Source organism: Lagopus leucura, unplaced genomic scaffold, assembly GCF_019238085.1.
Source record: "Lagopus leucura isolate 7727_CA_CO unplaced genomic scaffold, USGS_WTPT01 Super-Scaffold_100019, whole genome shotgun sequence".
NCBI lineage: Eukaryota > Metazoa > Chordata > Aves > Galliformes > Phasianidae > Lagopus > Lagopus leucura.
This window is the reverse complement of record NW_024962273.1, coordinates 7,843,544-7,865,758: the sequence shown is the minus strand read 5'-3', so window position 1 is coordinate 7,865,758 and position 22,215 is coordinate 7,843,544. Positions and strand designations below refer to the sequence as shown.

The 22,215-nt window shown below is 36.8% G+C and overlaps 1 protein-coding gene across 2 annotated transcripts in view; it reads left to right on the top strand.

The window, feature by feature from the left end:
* The window catches only part of CCDC93 (coiled-coil domain containing 93), a 32,909-nt gene extending 13,817 nt beyond the window's left edge, over positions 1–19,092 (top strand). For both annotated transcript variants that reach the window (XM_042877898.1, XM_042877899.1), the window contains 15 exons: positions 12–104; positions 570–620; positions 1,571–1,657; positions 4,685–4,801; positions 6,877–6,939; positions 7,181–7,254; positions 7,801–7,882; positions 8,752–8,823; positions 10,038–10,109; positions 10,393–10,501; positions 12,711–12,793; positions 14,213–14,250; positions 15,736–15,820; positions 17,014–17,127; positions 18,795–19,092. In XM_042877898.1, coding sequence (XP_042733832.1) covers positions 12–104; positions 570–620; positions 1,571–1,657; positions 4,685–4,801; positions 6,877–6,939; positions 7,181–7,254; positions 7,801–7,882; positions 8,752–8,823; positions 10,038–10,109; positions 10,393–10,501; positions 12,711–12,793; positions 14,213–14,250; positions 15,736–15,820; positions 17,014–17,127; positions 18,795–18,848 — 1,194 coding nt within the window. In that variant the 3' untranslated portion in view covers positions 18,849–19,092. The remainder of the gene's footprint in view (positions 1–11; positions 105–569; positions 621–1,570; positions 1,658–4,684; positions 4,802–6,876; positions 6,940–7,180; positions 7,255–7,800; positions 7,883–8,751; positions 8,824–10,037; positions 10,110–10,392; positions 10,502–12,710; positions 12,794–14,212; positions 14,251–15,735; positions 15,821–17,013; positions 17,128–18,794) is intronic.
* Positions 19,093–22,215: the final 3,123 nt, after the last annotated feature.

Here is a 22,215-nt window from a genome sequence, read left to right as displayed (position 1 = left end):
CTCTTCAAAAGACTGAAGATAAGAAAATTATGCTACCCTCAGGGCTTGCAGCAACAGGAAAAGCTGAGCCTTGTGATGAAGATGACCTTCGGGCAGCTGAAGAGGTGTGTCATCTGTCTAAATAGGCGTGGATGAAACTAACTGTTGGGGAGGGAAACAGTTATCACTGCTCTCCTCTATCATTGTCATTCGCTTCAGGAAGGAAGGTTTCTGTGCTTGCTTTCCTGAAGAGAATATGGAACTTAAAGTCAGTGTCCCAGAATTAAATGTTTATTGGTATTCAGTAACAAAAAAGTAAATTCTGCTTTGGACTCTGAGCATTTTTAGGAGGTAAAGGTTTGGGTTGATACAGGAGCTGCAGGCTAACTTACAGTATGTACTCTTATAAAGAGTTTTTCTGTATTTGGTAGTTTCGGACACCTCTGAATTAACTTTCACAGATTTACTATCCCATTACATGCATTAAAATACACGTTATGTTATATTAGTTGTATACATTTGCCACTGTCAGTAGTCAGAGATAAGTTAGGTAATAGAAGATTTGTGTAATACCTGTTGTTTTATCCTAGCTTCGCATTAAAACTCTGATGACTGGAATGGCTGCAATGGCAACAGAAGAGGTAAACAATGTCTAAAATTGATACAGCTTTATTTAAATTGTGGTTGGTTATGTTTTAGCAGTCACATATTCAGTTCATATTCATCATCAGTGTTTCTACTTTGTCAGGCTCCATAGTACATGGATATGATGTACTGTTATGATACAGGGGTGAGGATATTCATGCAAATTTTAGTACAGTTTTCTCCAGTCTTGAATTGTTTTCATTCTGGGAAAATGGAGCAGTACAACATTATCATTTTTGCACTTATTTTCTAGTTGTCATTCACTCTTTATGGTAATTATTCCTAAAATCAAGTTACCTGTGAGTCTAAAGTCTTGGAATTATTATGCATTAATTGTTCATGAAGAGAGTGCATGTAAAGATGGTTGTATTAGGAAGACAGTAATTCTTAATGAGGCTGATAACTTAATCCTGGTAAAATAATTGAAACAAGTGCCTCTTTCAAATGTTATTTACACGGAGAATTTAAGGGGAAAGATGTCACAGTGCAGCTACCTGAGATAAAGTATGATCTTATTTTATTCATCTTATGAAGACAGCCAGCTGAATAATCATTTTATGGGGGAGAGTGGAGGAAAATTGTATGCATTTCATGGTATTTTTCGAAGTGCTGATAAATATTAGAAACAATACCATTAGAATAACATGTTTGGAAAAAAAACAACTGGCATTGTGTTTTCAGTTAAAAGTCCTAGTTGCCTGCAGTAAATCTATATGTAATGGAACTTCTAGACTGCAGTAATCTTGAAATTTCTTTGGGTGAGAGGAATGGGAAGCAATTCACGTTTAAGAGTTGCTTCAGTTTATCATGATATCTCAGAAAAAAAGGCATTATTTTGTCTGATCTCAATGTTGATTGAAATGTTCAGAGCATGGTGAAATTGCCCTGTGAAAAGAACAGGCAGTTCCAAAACTCTCAGTATTTTGTCACTTTGATACAATTGCAGGGCAAGTTGACAGCAAGCACAGTAGGACAGATAGTTGGACTCCAGTCGGATGAGATCAAGCAAATAGTGTCAGAATATGCTGAAAAGGTAAGTGTGTTTCCTGATTAAGGTTTACCAAGTCGTGATTGATAGCTTGTTAATTAAAGCTTCCAAATCAGTTGCTTTGATTGTCTTAAAACAATGCTGTTTTATATATGCTGTGTATGACAGTGCAGTCAGGATTCAGGGAAGTATTTCAGTTAGACTTAAACATACATAACCTTTTGGCAGAGCGTGTATTTTTAATTACATTCACAAGCATCTTGGGTGTTAAGCAGCTTCTTAAACTTCTTTAGGGATAAAGGGCCTGTGCCCTTATGTGTTGAAATCAGAGATGTAAACTCAATGCTTTTTATAACGTTAAGTACAGAAATAGTTTGTTTCCAATTATCACTTGTTCTGGATCTGTCATTCTCAATCTAGTATTATAAAAAAAGACAAATTTTTATTGCTTTAAAAGTCGGAGGCGTATATTAGCTTCGCTCATTGTGTTCATCTGTGATTGTTTTCTTTACAGTAATGTGAGAAGAAAATCTAGCTCTTCAAGCAATTAATACATATAATACATCACTGCCAGTGATGAGTTATAGGTTGCTCTTATTTGTCCAATAGTCTTCTCATATTTCTTCTTTTTTGTTGACACTTATGAGGTATGGAGCTTTCCCATTTGGGAGATAAACCCTATAACTCAACAGAGTCTATATCAAATTCTTGGCCTTTCTTTATTATAAAAGATTGGAAGAACAGAAGTCCAGGGGTCATATTTCAATGTTACATTTCTTCTGCTCTGAGAGAAGGCAGCAAGACCTTGACTATTACAGTAGAACAATGATTAATACTCTGGGAAGTAAGAACTGATTCAAGTCAAGCCAAAAACATATTGCTTTTCAAATCTACTGGATTTGAAAAGAAAAAAAAAAAAAAAAAAAAGGGTGTGTGCATGCATACACCAGGAAAAGAGAACTAAGGATGTTACCAAACAGCTTATTAAAGCAACAACAGCACTCATGTACTGTTCTAATAATTTTAACCCCTTGTAACTATTCATAGTCTGAAGAACGGAGGAAGTGCTTGTTTGTCTGTCAGAGTTTTAATAGAATCCACAGGTGCATTTCCCGTGAAGAGAGCTGGCAAGCAGAAATCTAGATCTGATTTTGCCATTTGTTAAGACTGTTCTTACAAGATTGTATTTTTGCTGAAGATCAATGGATGCAGCTTTCTGCTCACCCGGTTAGCTTTGTAAATTCAAAGGAATGATAGCTTTTTATTAGCCCATCCATTGCAGCTTTTTAAAGGATAATTATTCGAAGTAGCACTGAATTTTACTGTTAGAGGGATTATCCCTCCGATCATTTACTGATATTCCCATTCAAAGAGGAAGCTTTGAGACCTTCAGTGCAAGTTCATAGAGAGGAATGCAAAACGTATTGATCTACATTCTTTGTGGATTTGACAGTAATCTCAATTGCTTTCCTGTTTTTCTTCTGATCATGTTTATAAAACATTGGAAAAACAGTTGATTCAGATTGAATTCTTCTAGCAGAAAGACGTAGAAAGTACGGTGAGAAAAAGCTGTTCCTTCTGTGTTTTCATCACAGCGATTTTTACATGACAAATAATGCCATGTGGGAAGTTATTTCTAGTAGAGAAAACCTAAATATTTTATTAATGCTATAGATTTCTACTTCTCTTTCTTCTTTTATCTGGGGCATAATTAAAATTAATATGTGCATGGTAGAAATGAGGAGAAATAGGGGTATGGCCGCACTTCATACACTTCCTCAGAAGACTTTAATGAATTTAACTGGAACTATATGTTGCCAAGGATGTTCTATATGGATTCATATTAATTTTTTTTTTTTTTTTTTTTTTTTTCAAGATCAGTCTCAGACTGGTTTAGCTAACATTTCTTTCTCTCACATTTCCAGTTTTCTTGGTTTGCATGTAATGTGTGTACTGCCCATTCCAGTACCTGACCACTCTTTCAGACAAGAAATTTTTCTAATATCCAGTCTGAACTTGAGGCCATTCCCTCTTGTTCTATTGCTAGTTGGGCAGAAGAGGCTGACCTCCACCTCCCAGCAAACTCCCTCCAGGGAGCTGTAGAGAATAAGGTCACCCCTGAGCCTTCTCTTCTCCAGACTGAAAAATCTCAGTTCCCTCAGCCATTCCTCTTAAGACTTGTGCTACAGACCCTCATATCTTCATTGCCATTCTCTGGATGCGCTTCAGGGCCTCAGTGTATTTCTTGTAATGAGGGGCCCAAAATTGAGCACAGTGTGCAAGTTGTGGCCTCACGAGAACTGAGTGCAAGGGATTGATCAAATCCCTGGTAATACGGGAAGTAAATGTTGGTGTGTATCTTTTTAATATAGTGTTGCAGGTGTTGTTTAGAGGCATTATTTCTTTTCCTAATTAGGTAGAAAGAAAGTACGCGAATTGTTAGGATAGATGTCAGAATTAGATGTCAGAATTACTTCACAAAAGTAAAATAAAAATAAATAAAAGCTTAGAGAGGTAAACGTAATTACCTCACTGAGTATGTCATTGTCATTCAGTTTGCTGCATCTATGCCAGTGTTTCAGTATCTAAAGACAACTGTTGGATGCTTTTTAGAGTTCTGGATTTATGTATTGAGGTATGGATAATCTCCTGTTCAAGAAGTTGAGGAAATACCATACTGAAGCATGCTCACACTGAAGCAATGCTGCTGCTTAAGAGGATCTTCAGCATGTTTGGATTTGTTTGTGGTGCTGCTGTCCTTGTTTAAAAAGCCTAGTAGGTTTAACTGTATTGCTGATGCAGTATACTACAATTAATTAATTGTTGCAGTATTTTTATCCATTCCCACAGCACCTCACTAACTTAATTTACCTAATCTTTTGGGACTTAATTCAGTTATTTGACTGCTTTCTTACCTTGGTGTAATAAGTCATTGTTTCTCTTGGACCATGGGACACAGTTCTTGATGAGGAATATCTCAAGTGTGCTCCAGTTTGGCATCTCCTTAGCTACGGTAGAGGCAAAAAACATTTGACATGAGGTTCAATAGTCTGTTACTGTTGTTTATTTTAGCAGTCTGAGCTTTCTGCTGAGGAGCGACCAGAAAGGCTTGGAGCTGCTCAGCAACACAGAAGGAAGGTGGCATCCCTGAATAAGCAGATTTTGCAGAAAACCAAACTCCTGGAAGAGGTAAGAATTGTGTGGGGGGATCAAAGAAGAAAACATTGATAAATGTGGGGGATGGCAGGAGAGACTGGTAAGTGAGCTTGGCAGTTGTGGGTGAGTCTTGCAGCTGTTTTGTGCTGTATTCATATAATCCTGAAAGCAGGATGGATCCCCAGTGTCTGAGATGTTCAAAATCTTTTTTTTTTTTTCTGGAGTAGATATTTTTGACCTTCTGCAAAATTGTAGCATAGTGTAGCTGCTGAAGTAGTAACACAGAATATTCCTGTAACTTGGTGTATGCTGAGCGGATTACCTTTTAATTTCTGGTGCAAGTCACTTCCTTTACCCATTTTCCTGGTGTATGCATAAATGTATTTGCTTCCTTTCCACACACTACTGAGAAGGCTGCAGTTTGCAGTGGAGAGAAAATGAGCTTGTAAATCTCTGATAATGTACTGATAAAATAGCGGAGTCCTTAATTAGAAACCTATTTTTAGTTTCCAGATGAACTTTGTATCCACAGGAATACGTAAATATTTCCTTAGTCCTGTAATGCTCTTTGCCATTTTAACAGTTGAGGGCCATTGAATTCTGTGTTGGTTATTTTCAGTACATAACAGTCTGTGTTACGTTTTTGTACAGAAGGAAGTACTGGCAGCTGTAAGCCAAATATAATTCTTTCATCACTTTAGTAAAGTAAAAATTTCCTAGCTGATCTTCTTTTGCCATTTGCCAAAGGCAGCTTTTGTGGGGTAAGATAGAAGAAGCTGGAATCAGTGGTAGTCAAGACTTCCTCTTAAAATGTGATTGTGAAATTCTTGTTGCAGTACTGCAGTAAGTTCTGGCAAGAGTTCCCCTATCAAATAGTTCTTTAATTTTTGTGTCAGTTTTCATGAAATGTGGACTTTGGGCTTAAATTAGGATTTTTTTTAACTAGCTCAAATTTGGCCTATTGGTGAGAAATATAAAAGTTGTAATATAAAAAAAAATAATGTTCTAAATTTCCCTATGGATAAGAATGAGTAAGGTGTTTGGTCACAGCTCCACATTGTGAATGGCAACGTAAAACATCAGGAAAAGAAGTGAATCAGAAAGCCAAACATGCATTTCTTTATGTGCAGCGCTTCTGCTTAAGTTTTCTACCCCTTGTCCTATTTCTGTTGTTTCTGCTTGTGATGTTACATTAAACTGTAAGTACTTTAGAGAAAGGGGAGCCTACAAACAGGAGGGGAATCAACTCTCTGAAAGGGTTGATAAGTGCAGGTCAAAGGGAAGTGGTTTTAAGTTGAGGGAGGGGAGATTTAGGTTGGATGTCAGGGAGGAAATTCTCTACTAGAGAGAGAGTGGTGAGGTGCTGGAACAGGCTGCCCAGAGAGGTTGTGGATGCCCTGTCCCTGGAGGTGTTCAAGGCCAGGTGGGATGGGGCCCTGGGCAGCCTGGTCCAGTATTAAATGTGGAAGTTGGTGGCCCTGCATGTGGCAGGGGGGTTGGAGATTCATGATCCTTGACGTCCCTTCCAACCCTGGCCATTCTGTGATTCTGTGTGTGTGTGTGATTCTGTGTGATACTAAGCTATCTGACAAAGTGAAATAGTCTGTGGCATTTTGGTAACTCCCTACTTAATGGATTTTCCATAGTTTCCCAAAATAAAATCAAATAACCACTTGCTTTATTGGTATGGACAGTTCTGTGGTCTCATGATGTTTTTATGTAAGTCTTGAATCACCCTAGCTTATTTGGAGAAGTGAAAAATGGGACTCTCTTTTTTGCCTGGAACTTGGCTATCATAGCCAGGCTAAATAACTTCAGCAGAGATTCAGTCCAATAAGTTACAAAAGGGATTCCAGCAGAAAAGTAAAAGCTGCTGTTCATTCTAGGATCTAACACATCAGGAAGGACGGGTGGAAAGTATTTGCTGCTAGTAATTGTTCAGATTACCTAGAATGAAATGGACTCGGACAAGAAAATACCTTGATTGTGATGATTTGCCTGTTGTTTAACAGATGCCCATTATCAGCATTTCAAATACTGCTATTTTCTGTAACAGATGAAATTAGCATGAATTTAGAATCATACTCTGTTCTTTCTCCTCATAATAGCTGCAAGCTAAATGTGCTGATCTACAGGCAAAATGTACTGAAGCAAAAAAGACATTAAGTGAGGTAATCTTTTTTTGTTTTTCTGTGCACTTACTCTAGCTGAGAATTCTTTTAAGAAGTTTTATATGGAGGGATGTATTAAATGGGAAAGCTGATTGATTACTTTTATGTTAAGAAAGTTTTGAGTTCGTAAATTTCTACTTTTCTGGTCCCAAAGAAACTGATTTGATTTTATTACATTACCTAGAAAGGGAGACCTTTTTGTGATACTGTTATGAGGATTACTATTAATTACATTTCTTAGGTCAAGAGTTACAGTGAAAAGCTGGACAAAGAACTAGCAGCCTTAGAAACAATAGAATCCCAAGCAGATTCCAGGTAAGTTTGCATGTTCTCCTTTGTAGCTTTTGAAGTTATGAAAAATGATGGTTTTAAAATGTCATTCGTTATGTCTTGCTTTTTCCACCTAAGCAAAGGATTATTGTTTAGAAAAATAAATTCTCTAGCTTCCTTCCACTAGTCAGAAGATTAGCAAGTAATTAATTCAGAGTGGAAAAATCTCAGTCTGTAGTTGAAAGTAATTGTAGATATTTAATTAAAGCAAAAGCACAAGTAACACTAAACACGCATTTGCGGCCTTCCTATTTTGATATTCTTTATACTTGAAACCTTAATCTTGCATAGATTAAATAGGGTGCTCTCTCAAAATTTCCACAGTAATGAGATTAGAATATCACAAAACATCAAAATACTGAGGTAGTATTAGATTTTTTTCTTTGTACTTCATGATACTTGGATTTTTAATTTACATGGACTTTACTGTAAAGTTGTATAGAACTAAGCCTGTTCTGATGTCTTTTAGTTCTCCGTCTGCTTAAATTAGAAATGAAGACTAATGCAGTTTTGCTTGGTCTTCAAATTCAGTGTGTTACAGAATCTGCGAACTCTGGTAGCCATGAATGAAAACCTCAAAAGCCAGGAGCAAGAATTTAAAGCACACTGTAGGGTAAGTTTTAGTTTCTTAGAAGACAATGTGTTTACAACTCGGTAAGCAAGCATAATACTTTCTCCTGTTCTGTCCTTTCTTCCCATTTCCCCCATTCCAGCTTCTTAGATGAGCCAGCAATGACCTGAGGAGCCCAGTGTCAAAGTGGAAATCTTGTTGAAAGCCCCTAGCTTTGGAGCAAACCACTAGAGATACAAAAACTGAGATAAATCTGTTACAGTTTCCAGAGTAGCATTTCAGCTTGGCTGTTTAATTGTAGTTTATTACTGCTGTGTTTATGGGCTGCCTAGAAATATGATCAGAGAGATTTGTTTTCATTCTCATCTATTTAAACAGTAGGGGATGGAATTTAATGGAATGAAAAGAAGTGAACAGGCATACTGCACTCTGGTAGATACTGAGCACAGAAACCTCGTTTTCTTATACAAACATTTTGGAAAATTCTGAAGAATTCTGATGGAAATGACCTTGCAGCTAACTTTAGGTTCATTCATTGTTAGGAATAGCATGCATTGCAGCTCTGTGTCATGCTGTTGCTGTTGTAGTGTTTCATTGTTTCCTTAGCTTATCATTTTCTATGTCACTCACTGAATGTTATGCCTAGCAGAGTATATTTGCAAGTATATTTACAAGTAAGAAATAAATCTTTTCCTGTGTTTGATAAAAGTAGATATTCAATTTTATGTAATGAGTTGTAAAGCATGCTTAACCCTGGGGGCAGGGGTTGCTTTTGGGTCTTCAAAATTTTTGAAGCATGTTGTCAGCATCACCTTTGTTACACTTGTATGATATCAAGCCTCCTGCCATCCCCTTTTTTAGAGAGTAGGTCTCAATTAAAAGCAACATAAACTCTTTTTTTTTTTAAATAGGAAGAAATGGAGCGGCTTCAACAAGATATTGAGAATTTGAAAGCTGAGGCAGCAGAAAATGGGGAGGAAGAGGTAAATAGCAAATGTGTGAAGAGCTTATTTTCAATTTGTGTTTTAAAATGCTGTTTTATGTCTTTCTGACTTGGGCACATTCTAGTTAGGATAAAAAGACCTGTTGCAATTTCTGAACAATTCTGTTCTCCACCACTGGTAAAGCCACAGTTCAGGCTGGTAAACAATAAAGTACAATAGAATAAAAATCACCACAGTATTTTTCATTCTTCTTGCTACAACGCATGGGGCAAACTCATGTGTATTTTTGTCTCTTTTACTTTTTTTTTTTTTTTTTGTAGTATCAGAGAAGAATCTCTGGGTGTTGTATTATGAGCAGTGCATATTTACAGCGTAAACTGGTCCTCCTCAGAAAATACATTTGTTCTGGAGGTCTTTTTTTTTTCCCCTTAAGGTGGATATGTTTGAAGGATGGAGGCACAAGTTTTCAGTGGCTCAGAACACTGCATACGTTAGCAGCTGTCTGAAATTAGGTGTAACACCAGTGCTACCGAACTGATGTCAATGAATAATGAATGAACAGAAAATGAAACACTCGACTTAATTGTTTCGATGAGTAAACATTATATTTATGTGCCAGAAATCAGGTAGATTATGGGTTCAGTGATGCTGCTGTCCTTCTGAACACAGTATGAAAAAATGAAAATGTAACTTAAATATTTAAAGAAGAGAAAGTGATCCATGCTTGTTGCAGGAAGTGTAGAATACATCAGAGGGTTTGCGTTCTGTCTTGGGCTGTGTTTATCCTTATCCTTCTGGACGTTGGTGGCCCTGCCTGTGGCGGGGGGGGTGGAGGGGGGCTAGAACTGGTTGATCCTTGGGGTCCATTCCAACCTGAACCATTCTATGATTCTCTGAACCCTGCTGGTGAATCAAAGTGTACACTGAGTGTACGCTAAACGTTTGCACAGTGGTTACAGAGTATCTTTGGATACACTTCATATACTGCAAGCAGTAGAAAAACAACTGACAAATCTTAAAAACTAAAATGTAAAAGTGTTAGCTTGTTTGCAGTAAAAGATGAAAATTGTTTCAAATTTTTAAATGTAGATTTTGGATCATCGTTTAAAAAAATAGCAAGCGATGATGGTGTTCTAGTGGGAGCCATTCAGTGGTAGATACAAATACAGACAGAACTCAACCTGCACATTTTTGTAATTGCAGCTCTCATTTGTCGCTGTAATCCACAATTGTTTTGGGTTCTCAAATTCTAGGAGCCGAATAAGCTCATAGACCAGCAATACAAAACTGAGAAAGAAAAACTTCAGAAGATACGGCTATTGTTGGTAAGTCTGTGAATTTACTTGGACAAAATGATTAAAGTTTTTTCTTACCCTGTCACTTTTAATACTAATTTTACTTTTTGTTGTAATTAAAAAAAAAAAATTAAAAATCACAAATCATTTACAAAATAATATTGTGCCTCAGCTAACACTTTAAAAAAAAAAAATACCAAAAACCAACAAACATTAATTGTTTAGTAAGAAAGTACTGCATGGGGGGCTTCATCCATTTTAAGAAGAGAACAAGAAGAGGCTTTGTTTTCTCCCCTCCTAACTTTCTATTCAGGCACGAAGAAACAGAGAAATAGCGATTTTACAGCGCAAGATTGATGAAGTACCCAGCCGAGCAGAGCTAACACAGTATCAGAAGAGATTTATTGAACTATACAGTCAGGGTATGTATATCAAGCAGGAACATTCTACTGAAGGCTAAAGCCCCAGAAGGAGGGCAATTGCATTTTAAACTTCTGGTTTGTAACAACAGCAGTTGCAAATTCTGTGGACTTTAGGGGTGGTTTGATATTCACATTATATACATTACTTTCAACGTTTTATAAGCTGGCTATAAGAATTCTCTTGTGGGCAAAACTTGATGTACAAGATTTTTGGAGTAAATTCTGGTTGTAACAGGTTCAGCCATATAGATCAATGAATGACAAGTGTGTTTAGAAAGTCCTTAATTTGCTATATACAAATGAAGTAGATTTAGATTGCTTTGAATTTCCTGGAACTTTGTTTTCTGTAGCACAAAATAAATGCAGTGACTTAGAATAATGCTGTGCTCAGTCTTCTGGCCAGGAACCTGCTCTACCCAGGCTAATGTTTATTAGAAAATAGAGCTGAGAATTTGTAGCAAATCTTTCTGAGAATTGTGGGTTTTTTGTTTTTTGGTTTTTTTCTTAGGAGATTTTTCATTCAGTTTCAGGAGATTTTAGAGTTGCCAAAAACAGGTTTTTGGACTTCTGGGTCCAAGGTATTTTGGACAGGGCAACCTTCACAGGTATCTTCCAACCTCAGTGGTTCTGTACTGGAATGCTTCTAAGTTTCACTATTCCATGCTATTAAATATAAATGTGGGTGTGTGTATATATGTATATTATTATCACTGCCAGTGCTGCTACAAGATAAGGAGGAGCTGCAGGAAAGGAGAGGTTTGGGAAACTCTTCAATTTGGCAGAAAGTCCTGCAAAAACAGAAGTAATCAAAACAGTATAAGCCTGTTGGAGGTCCTTCTCTTCATGCAGTTCTTCAAGCAGCAGTCTGATTTCAAAGCAGCAGCAGTTGGAAAGTCTCTCTATAGAGTGTGCTGAACAGCCTTTACTGATTTTCCAGCCTATCCCAGCCTTTCCTGAATTGATGCTTTCAGGCTCTGAGTGCTCAGTATGCTTTTTAGAATACAGGGTCAGTTGCAGCAGTGGAAAAGCTCTCTGATCACAACTCATGCTGCAGAAGTAGTCAGTGCTGATTTTCTGTCACCAAAACATTCAACTCTGGGATGTGAACAGCTGTTTGGCTTCAGCTGGAAAACATCATCAAGCAGTAGGACTTCCTTTAAGAAACTGGATTTTTAATGATGTTATGACATGGCAGGAGAGTTGTGCTGTCTGTTAGTGACTCTATTAAACCTTAGTCCAATATATTCGAAAAAGGTCTTGTTTAAAGACGACAACTTGTTAGCTGTTAGAGTTTAATATGATGATTTCAGTCTAATTTAGCTTACTCATGACATTTGGAATGATTTATATCATTAAGTCATTTGCTCTTTTTAAACCCCTACTTGTTTTCTTGGTTCAGAATTCTACACAGTGCTTGATATGTTAACTGAAATAATTTTTGCCAGTTGTTCCTCTCCGTTGAGCTTTTTCCCACCATCTTAGGTTTCCTTTATCAGTGGAGATCTGACGAAGAGGTGAGCGCTTCAGAGATTTGAGTATCAATCATTAGCTTGTAGGCCCAAATGAAAGGTGTGTCTGAGCCTTACTTTCCCCACTGAGCTGTGACTGGTATTTGATATGCTCACCTACAACATTTTTTGAAAAGAGAATAATATGTAATTCTATCAGCTTAAATGTAATTATAAAGAGGGAAAGAAAGCTTTTACTTTTTTTTAAAGCCTCCTTAGGCGTCTTGCATATTCACATCTTGGAAGATGCAGTTTAATGTACTCTGGTTTCTTGCACACAGTACTGTCAGAAAATCTGTACCCCTGCACTCTGTGACCCACCAGAGCACAAGTTATGTAGGGTAACTGTTAGCAGCGCAGCAGCCTGTATTGTCTAAAGATAAAAGCTTGTGAAGGAAGAATGAGCGGACAGTGGTAAGGAAGCACAGCAGACAGTGCCAATGTACATTTGCATAATGTATGTAAAGGTCTATCAGTAGCTGGGATTAAACATTCATCAGTGTTGTTTTGGAGTTCAGTTCTCATAAAATCTGGAAGCTCCAAACCCTGCTGGAGGTTCAAATGCAGAGGAAATATTCTTCCAGAATGTATTAAAGAGTGAGTTCCATTATTGATAGCAGTGTATTATACAAAGCCTGTGGAATACTTATACAGGTTCCCTTTTACTCATGCTCTTCTATTCTACCTTTTTTTCTTTGCAGTCTCAGCAACTCACAAAGAAACAAAGCAGTTCTTTACTCTTTATAATACACTGGATGATAAAAAAGTATATTTGGAAAAGGAGGTAAGAAAGTGTTACTGCTGTTTTCTAAATATTCAGTCTGTGCAGGAGAAAGTGAAAGCTAAGTAAAAACTCTCTATTTAGAGAATTATCAGTCTTTGAAAGTAAAATTGAGTTGGCTTATACGAATATTTTTGATGTTGAGGTGGGAATGATCTGTGTTGTAAAAGGTACGTTTCTTAGTAAAGCATGTTTAAACTGCTCACTGTGCAAACAAAACACAACATTTGGTGAGCAAATCTCTCTTTGCATAGTTTGTGAGACCAAGTGGTTGTCAAATTTATGGCAACAAAAAGATACCTGTTTATTGAATGACCGTTTCCGTCCCTTAAGTGGTGAATTCTAATATGTGTGCTAGATGGTTTTCAGTTTAGAAAATCAGTAGTTCATGTGACTCTTTAGATGGCACGTGAACAACTGATGGAGTAGGTCTAAAAGCAGAAATGTTCTTCAGCAATTAGCTTATGCTGCATGTAACTTCCAAGTTCCACGCTTCATTTGCGTGGATATAATTTCAAAAGGCAAATAAACTGTTCAAGCATTTCATTTAGCTTAATGTCAATCATGAGAGAGATGTTTATATGATTTCTTATGCAGTCATAGCTTAAAATACTTTTAAATTGAATTTTCCATTATCTTTGCTTCACGGGGTTTATAGTCTGGCTTTCATTGTTGTGCAGGGTAACACATCAGCATTCTTACTGTTGCAACAGTTGTGCTGTTTTACTTTTCATTACTTGGCTGTTTTGTGGTATAAACTGTAGAACTGCATTCTTAAACACAAGCTTGTTGGAAATATTTCAGGGCACGGATGTAGATTTGGCAAGTATCGATGAGTCGCACAGTGATTTCTTTCCTCTGAGTAACAGAAATCTTTAAGTGTTGTAGCTTTGGAATCCGCTCAGAATTTGTTTCATAGTAGAGTCAGGAACAGCTTGAGGTTCTGCAATGCACGTGCCTATTGCTGTTGCATTTATATGGAAGACTGTAGATTTGAGGGAGGTCAGTTCAGCTTTCTTGTAGCAGTTAAAAGCAAATGGTTCCGTTTGCAGCGCTTAGATCTGTTCAGTACATTTCCAAGTATTCATCATAAGGAGAAACTGCTTGGAAGGTTTAACTGCAGGAGATTTGGGAGAGTTATTGATGAGGAATTCCATGAGGAATCTCATTCATTGCTAACTAGTGAATTTTAGTGCTCTTAGCAATCTTTAATAGTAAGAAAAAAATAGGCAGTTTGATCAGCTGGGTGAGCTATCCCAAGAACAACAAAATAACTCCTGTTAATGTTGTTACAGATTTTTCTTTGTCTTATTTAAATATGGTGTCCATATCTTGTAGCAGGAGCTACTCATACTGATAACAAAATATCAGCTATTTTCTTTCTTTTTTTTTTTTTTTTTTTTTTTTCTCTTTAATTCACAGGTCAATTTACTGAATTCTATCCATGACAACTTTCATCAGTAAGTAATGGTTATTTTTCTCTTGATAGTTGCAGTGGGTAGTATGGCTGGTTGGAAAAATAGGAGGGGGAATGAGTAATGGACTCTAAAAATGCGTTACAGTATTTTATTAACTTAAACTATTTAACAAAATAGTTTATTAATTCTGTTTAAGCCAATGTTTGGAGAATTTCAGACTTGGAATTACTTAACTTTTATAGCCAACAGATGTTTTTAATATCTGGCTGTTCAGTTGTGGTTGTGTAAAGAAATTTCAGTCTTAATTTTCCTGGCATTAATTTAAATATCTTTCTCCATTTTTTGAAGCTGTAGTTATATTATATACAAAACATTAGATTCAGACATATTTCAGATGTTTTTTATAGACTAACTCAGTACTTAAAAGGTTTGATGAAGTGTGAAGTCAAATCATAGTTCATTTGGACACTTCAGGTCAAAATACCATCTGTGATACAGCCAACGTTTATTTCTCTCTGCTTTTTTGACTTTAGGGGAAAAAACTCCAGTGTGAATTTTCTCACAGCAGTACAGTAGAGTCATAGGAGAGGAGATGATCTCTTAATTTTTAAATAATTCTTCTTATTATATCTTTTCATAATTCTGTTATGACTTTTTTTTTTTTCTCCTGAGTAAGTAATTATCTCTATAATACAGATTCACCAGGGTGGGAAAAGACCTCCAAGATCATCCAGTCCAACTGTCCATTATCACCAACATTTCTCAATAAACCATGTGCAGCACAGCACCACGAACATACACATTTGTGCTGTTTTATGTTGACTCAGTCATTTTCAATTTTTATTTTGTTAGTGTCATATTCAAAATTGTAACTACAATAGAAACAAGCCCAAACAATTCAGTATTTCAAGTGTTTTCCATTGCAGCAGGAATTGTAGATCTGTTCTGCTCAGTGATGATATCCTTTTGAGTCCAGTCAGTAGAATCCAATATTGTAATTGACAGCTGGGATTTGGCTGGCTGCATTGATGGGTAGGGGGTGGTATTTTCTTTGTTTCCCATTATCTGTTCAAGATAAGTTACAAGCCCATAATTACTTCAGGACTTTTCCTGTCCGGACACAAAATACTGGTTTAGAATATTAACTGTTCTCCTAGTTCTCCAATCGTCTTCTTTATATTTGAATCAGCTGCTTTTCTTACAAGTTTGTGCTCTTGGTCAGTTAGTAGCAATTTATTTCTTGAAAACACGTGCGAGAGTCGAACTGCCAGAGAGAACTCTGGTGGTGAGCTCTGTAGTCTCTGTTCCCATCTGATAGTTTATATCAGCTGAAGAGCTGCGCTTTTACTTGAAGTCAGAGATTAAAAAGATTATTTTTTTTTGCACAGAATTCTAAGTAATGCAAATGCTCGAACATCAGTGAATACACAGGGTAATTGTAGATGAGATGCATTGTCCCACATGCGTATCAGTTTGTTTTTCTTTGTTTCGTTTTGGTTTGTTTTGTTTTGTTTTGTTTTTCTCCAGAGCAATGGCATCTTCTGGTTCTCGTGAGCAGTTCTTACGACAGATGGAGCAGATTGTGGAAGGCATCAAACAGAATCGAATGAAGGTCTGAGACACTTCTCACTTACCCTAATAGAACCTGAAAATTATTTCAGAAAAGCCTCTTGGACAATAACTATGTATGGCAAAATTCAGTTAGTGAGGTGCAAATTAAGCAAGCATATTACAAGTATTATTTTTTTCCCTATCCATCAGAAACTGCTCACTGCTGAAATGTAAGTGAATAGAGTAGAAGAGAGGTACTGTTAAGGGAGAGCTTCTCTGCTGATGGGGAATTTTATATTCTTTGTTTCTGGCCTTGTAGTGATGTAGATGCTTGAAATGGCTGTATGTACCCAAAGTCTCACTGATGTCCCTGAGGTCCATGGGAATTTTTTTCCAGTTGGAAAATGCAGTAGTACAGCCGTGCCTATGTTAGACTCACTTTCTGGTGTTAAGTAGATTTAGAAAAGTGCGTTGTCATGGGTCAAGTGAAAGGGCTTTGTGGGTGTGCAGAGCCCAAGAGTTACTGCAGAGAAGGCAGACTTGCTTCTGGTAACACTGAGTGGCTGTTCTGTGAAAGTTCAGCCTCGGTGGACTTTGTGCTAAGTGGGCTTGGGCCGATGTACACATGAGAGCCAAAAGTTACTCCAACTAAAGGTGTCCACGGATGTATTTGCATGCAGTGGAATAGCTTTAAGTAGTGCTTGTCAGTAGCCTCTATTCCTGAGAAGAAGGCAGCCAGCCTATCATAAGAGCTGATCTTTCCATCTAGAGACTTGAGAGTGTTTGTCACAACTTTGGCACAAAGACAAAAGAGAATTTTCTTGTGTGGATCTTGAGCAAGAGAAAATTAGAAAAATTTAATATGTGCCCTGCTCTGTTTAGTACAACTAGCATAAACAATGAAATCAAGATCTTGCTGTTTTGTCAAAAGGCTGCATGCAGTTTCCTGTTAATTTCACCATGTCATTATTGATGTAGAACTGTTTGGTGAGCAAAATTCCGGGCTTGCAGAAACATGAGCCTTAGTTCAATTCTGGATGCTACTTACAGTGTTACTGATACTGAGATATTTTAGTTTTTTAATTTTTCTGAAGTGTTGGCCTAAATGTTTGCTGTGCTTAAAGCACAAGGCAGGGATGTCATTTGTGAAGCATCTGTCTCACTGTTATAGAAAATTATTTCTTACACTTTGTGTGCTTGTACATGTGTTTCTCATACAGTAAATGACCTTTAATCCTTCCTGTATACCAACAGATGGAAAAGAAGAAGCAAGAAAATAAAATGCGAAGAGATCAGTTGAATGATGAATACTTAGAGCTTCTAGAGAAACAGAGGCTTTACTTTAAAACAGTGAAAGAATTTAAAGAGGTAAGAACATTTTTTGCTAGTGTAAGTTGGCTAATACTTGAACTGATCAGAAGTAGTTTAAGAAGTTCTGCACAGATACACTGATTGCTTTGAAGCAAATTACAAACTTTGCTTTTGGTTAAGAGCACATTTCTAAATACATGGGTTTGTCTGAACTTTATCTTACTTTCTACATTTATTTTCTGGTGACTTAGTGGTGTTAAATCACAGAGTTAGAATTGCCTTAGGAGGAAGCTGACAATCTCATTTTGGTATGAATTTTATATCACTGCCTAGAAATAAGCAGTATTCATATTGTGTGAATGGATGAAATGTACTCTTGTCACTAGCAGAATTATGATTTTTTTTTTTTATATTTGTAAGGCTTATAACGTAGATCCTTGCTGCATTCTACTCAATGGGAATTTAGATGGCAACAAATGGTAGTGTTTTTATTTTGTTAATTTTGTGTTGTCATATTCAAAATTCTAATTGCCAAAGTAATTAGGACTTTCAAGTTGTGCACAGGTGTTCCTTATACTTTATTACATGTTAACATTGTCTCTTCTTGGATGTTTCCACTATTCCATTATTTTTAAACTCTGAATTTTATTCTGAAAATTATTTTGACACTGATTGGCTGGCAGCCCTCCATGTTAAAAGGGAAGTATTAATTTGTTACTGAGGAAGCTGCATATTTAGGTTTCAGGATGGAATCTTCTGGAGATCTATGAGCAGCATTTGGGCGTTGGAGCAAAGAGGGTTGTGGAAATGTGTGAGTAAGAGAGGCAATCTAGTATCTTTGCAGTCATAAATACTTTAGTAGCCAGCCTTGTATTTTACTTGCAGTGGAAGGACTGTTTAACCCTTCATTCATTTCACTTTTCTTGAGTTTATCATCATAACGTGTGCTTCTGTTACTTGTTATCATGGTAAAGAAAGTAGTGCTGCCAGGCTAAATTGTCATTTGGCATCAGGTGTTTTGGGAGGAAAAAAAAATATTTCTGGTTTATTCTGGGGTAGCCCCCTCTTGTTTTGGATGATGTGCTCTGGGAGATGTGCTGTTCTACTTTTCTGACTTTTTCGCATCCTCTTTGAAGAGATTAGGTGGTTGTGGGGGGTTTTGTTAATTTGGGTTGGTTTTTTGTGGTTTTTTTTTTTTTTTTTTTTTTTTGAAGTAGAAAAAAAGCCATTTTTCTTCCATTGCCCTGTGAGAGAACTTCTATTCGATCTTGCTATTTTTAAAAATAATGATATAAAATTGTGGTTGTGCTGCTGAAAACAGATGGTATATGCCTATGTTCACACATTTCTTGACCAAGAATAATTTCCTGTACACTGACATTTTGCAGACTGCCTTCTGGATTTTCAGATGTTCAAAAAGTAATCTCAATTTCAGATTTTTTTTCAATTTAGAAATAAACATATAGATATACTGTATCCACTTCTAACAATTTTAGACTAATGGTCAAGCAGTGTTCCTATTGGTGTGTATGTCATGAAGCTTAATGAATTTTCCATTGGAATAACATTGTGGATGAATCAAGAGTTAACTTCAATTTATCATTCATTCCAGACTACTGTGTACTTCAGAGGTCTTTCAAAGACGAGGCTTTGGTTTACTGATGTGCAGATACATACAGTAGGGTTAAGAATAACTACTTTATCTGTTTGTTTTCTGTTAACAGGAATGTCGTAAGAATGAAATGCTGCTGTCCAAGTTGAAAGCTAGTTCTTCCTGAAGATCTCCAGCTGGTGAAGTTGATCTATATGATTGTTCAGTCTATACATTAAATCTTTTTTGTGAAGTGAAAGTTACAGCTGCAATTGTAGACCTATGTGTGTGTATATACACATACACACAGCTGTAAAGTCTGGGATTTTTTCCAGTATGTACTCTTCTACATTCCTTCATGAAATGGCTGTATTATTCATTATTGCCTCCACTACACAGTAAAGAGTTAATGCAGTACAGCAAAACAGAAATACTGTCTAATTTTATTTATTTTTGTTGGCGGTTTATTTTTTTCTTCATGGTAAGAACAACAAAGATGGTTTTTATTTGGGTTTTAGCACTGAAGAACTACAAAATTCTGCAATAAGTAGATATAGACTGTGTAGTATGTCCAGTACCGTAAGATGAGCACTGCAAGGTGCAGTAGCTTGTTAATTTTGGCCAAACATAAACACAGAAAATAGTTCCCAAAACTTTCCACCAGCTAATAACTTCACATCATTTTAATTTAAACTCTAGATAAGATCCCAGAGGAATAAAAATATAATTTCTAATGGTTAAGACAAAAGAAAATGGAAACTTACCTTGGATAATTCTCATGTAAAAATATAGATCTATATTTTTATAAAGTCTAGCAGTTGTATAATTTTGTTTGAAATTTCCTTTTTATATATAGAGTATGCACTTGTTAAATTAATAACTCCAGGAAAAACACCTTAATCACTAGAACCATCGTGTTATCCCTGGCTGGGATGAAAATCTAAGTCTGTGTCAGCTGTAACATAGGAAGATAAAGATTCAGACTTTCTACTCAAATGACTGATGCTCACCTTTTGAAGACAACAGCCTATCTACCCTACTGAAGATTTGTCCTTGAAAGTTTAGAAACTTTGTGGAACACTTTCTGAAACATTTTTATATCTGTATGTATGGTATTTTATAATTTAAACAGTTGCTTTTTGTACTTAACATCAGGATTTTGGACTGACTTAATGTACATCACATCTTTTCTTTAGGAAAAGGAAAACCACATTATTTTTCCCCAGTAACACTGATGACTGCTGATAGATTACTTTCTATGGCAGCAAATACAAAATAAAAAGATGTTTAGCATTCAGTGAACTTTTGCTTTTGTGTTTTTAGGATGGCACTTCGAGGTTCCACACTTAAGGTTGATGTAGAAGCCTTAATATGATTTTGAATTACACGTGCATTAAAAGATGGATTCTGTAAATGTAGTGTCTTGATATTCACTAGTAGAAATGCTTTCGTGTGTCACATAGCACTTGGCAACGTGTTACCTCTTGCTGCTTTTGTTAAGCTTGATGTTTAGATATCTGGAACAAACTATCAAATGTGCTGTATGCAGAGCTGATCCATAGAAGGGTAAGATTTGTTTTGCATAAACATTTGCTTATGGTACAGAATTCTCAAAGGAGATGGTACGAGTTCATCACACTGCACCACCTCGCTCCTTTTGACAACAGTGGAATGTTGTATGTGACCTTATGCAGACTCTGTAGCATTAAATGGAAAAGCATATGCATTCATTAAGCTTTTGGTAAGGAGATTATGGGCATTCTGATTCTATCTGGGTAAAATGCAGTAAGCTACCTCAACTCTGGTAGGCGGGATTCAATGTGATATGGCTTCTCATGATTTTGAGATAACCTGAAATTTCCTGTTCCTTCAGTACAAATGGGAAGAATCTTTATACTGAGCCAGATTATGCCTTACTCCCCTACAATGGCTATGACTGAGTATAATGCAGGGTGCTTCTCTTGTACTTACTTAAAAATCTAGGCAAAACTGAATTTAGAGTATCTAAAGAAGGAAATCAGAATTTCTCCAGTTGGCTTTGATACCAGTAGACAAATGGTGTCTACAAACTCTATAAAAATTGCGATTATCTTTCTAATTTACACACTGAGATGGTTTTTCTTCTGATACTTGGGGAAAAGTCAATTAATAGCATGAGAAAGGGCACTTTTGCTAGTGGCAAACTTTGTGTCTCCTTGATGACTGTTCACTGTTCTTCATCACAGAATCACAGAATTGTAGGGGTTGGAAGGGACCTCCAGAGATCATCGAGTCCAACCCCCTGCCAAAGCAGGTTCCCTACAGCAGGTCGCACAGGTAGGCATCCAGGCAGGTCTTGAACATCTCCAGAGAAGGAGACTCCACCACCTCCCTGGGCAGCCTGTTCCAGTGCTCCGTCACCTCACTGTAAAGAAGTTCTTGCACACATTTGTGCAGAACTTCCTATACTGCAGTTTCTGGTCGTTTCCCCTCGTCCTGTCTCCATACACTGCTGAAAACAGTTTGGCCTCGCCATTCTGCCCCCCACACCTTAGATACTTATAGACCTGCATCAGGTCCCCTCTCAGTCGTCTTTTCTCAAGGCTAAACAGACCCAGTTCACTCAGCCTTTCTTCATAGGGGAGATGCTCCAGGCCTGTCACCATTTTTGTAGCCCTCCGCTGAACAAAAAACACTTTTACAGTGGAGGAACAAACACACATTATGCTCTGAATACTCATGAGAAGATGCTTTTTGGGAATGGTATCCGTGGTGCTTTAACACTATAAATATGACAATCCTGCTGACTAGAGCAAAGTAAATTAATTCTGGCTTCCACTGAAATGCTGATAGCTATTTTTAAAAGTGGAGGGCTGTAGCATAATATAATTTCTAAGTGGAGTTTTCAAAGACCAGAGAACAGTCAGAGAACAAGTGATTATTGTTTTACTTTAAGCAGTGAGCTTCCATGTATGCCATAAGTTTATATGGTCTTTTTATAGAATTGTGGTGTTACTTCTTGGTATGTAGAATTTAAAGTACTTTTATTGGTCACAGATAAGTGGAGCTGTGTGGCTGAGGCAATGAATTCTGAAGTGCGTGTATGGAAAGGACTGCTGAGTTTGCTGGTTACTTTCTTTTACTTAGCTGCATGTAACTGCAGAAGTTTTTGCACAAACTAAAAAGCATTTGTACTCTGAAGTGTTCATTATGTTTTGATTTGCATCAGAGCTAAGGTGTTCTCAGTGCTAACCAGTATACAAGCATTTGATACCCTCAGTACTCATTAATTTCAGAAGAAAGCATGAGGAGATTATTATCATGTGTTCTCTGTCCCTTGTAAAATGTACAAATAGTAGCAACAACAGTGGGTGAAGGAGAGAGATGAGAACATCACTTTAAATTATAACAGGGACTGGACAGACTTGCAGACAGCACTATTGATATGGAAATCTCTGTAGGCAAGTTAAATGGTGACCAGTTTTCTTTTTTTTTTTTTTTTTTTTTTTTTTAAGGTTTCTTCCTCTTTAAGCCTATTTCCTGAAAAATCAGCTCATTGGAACACAATCTTAGGT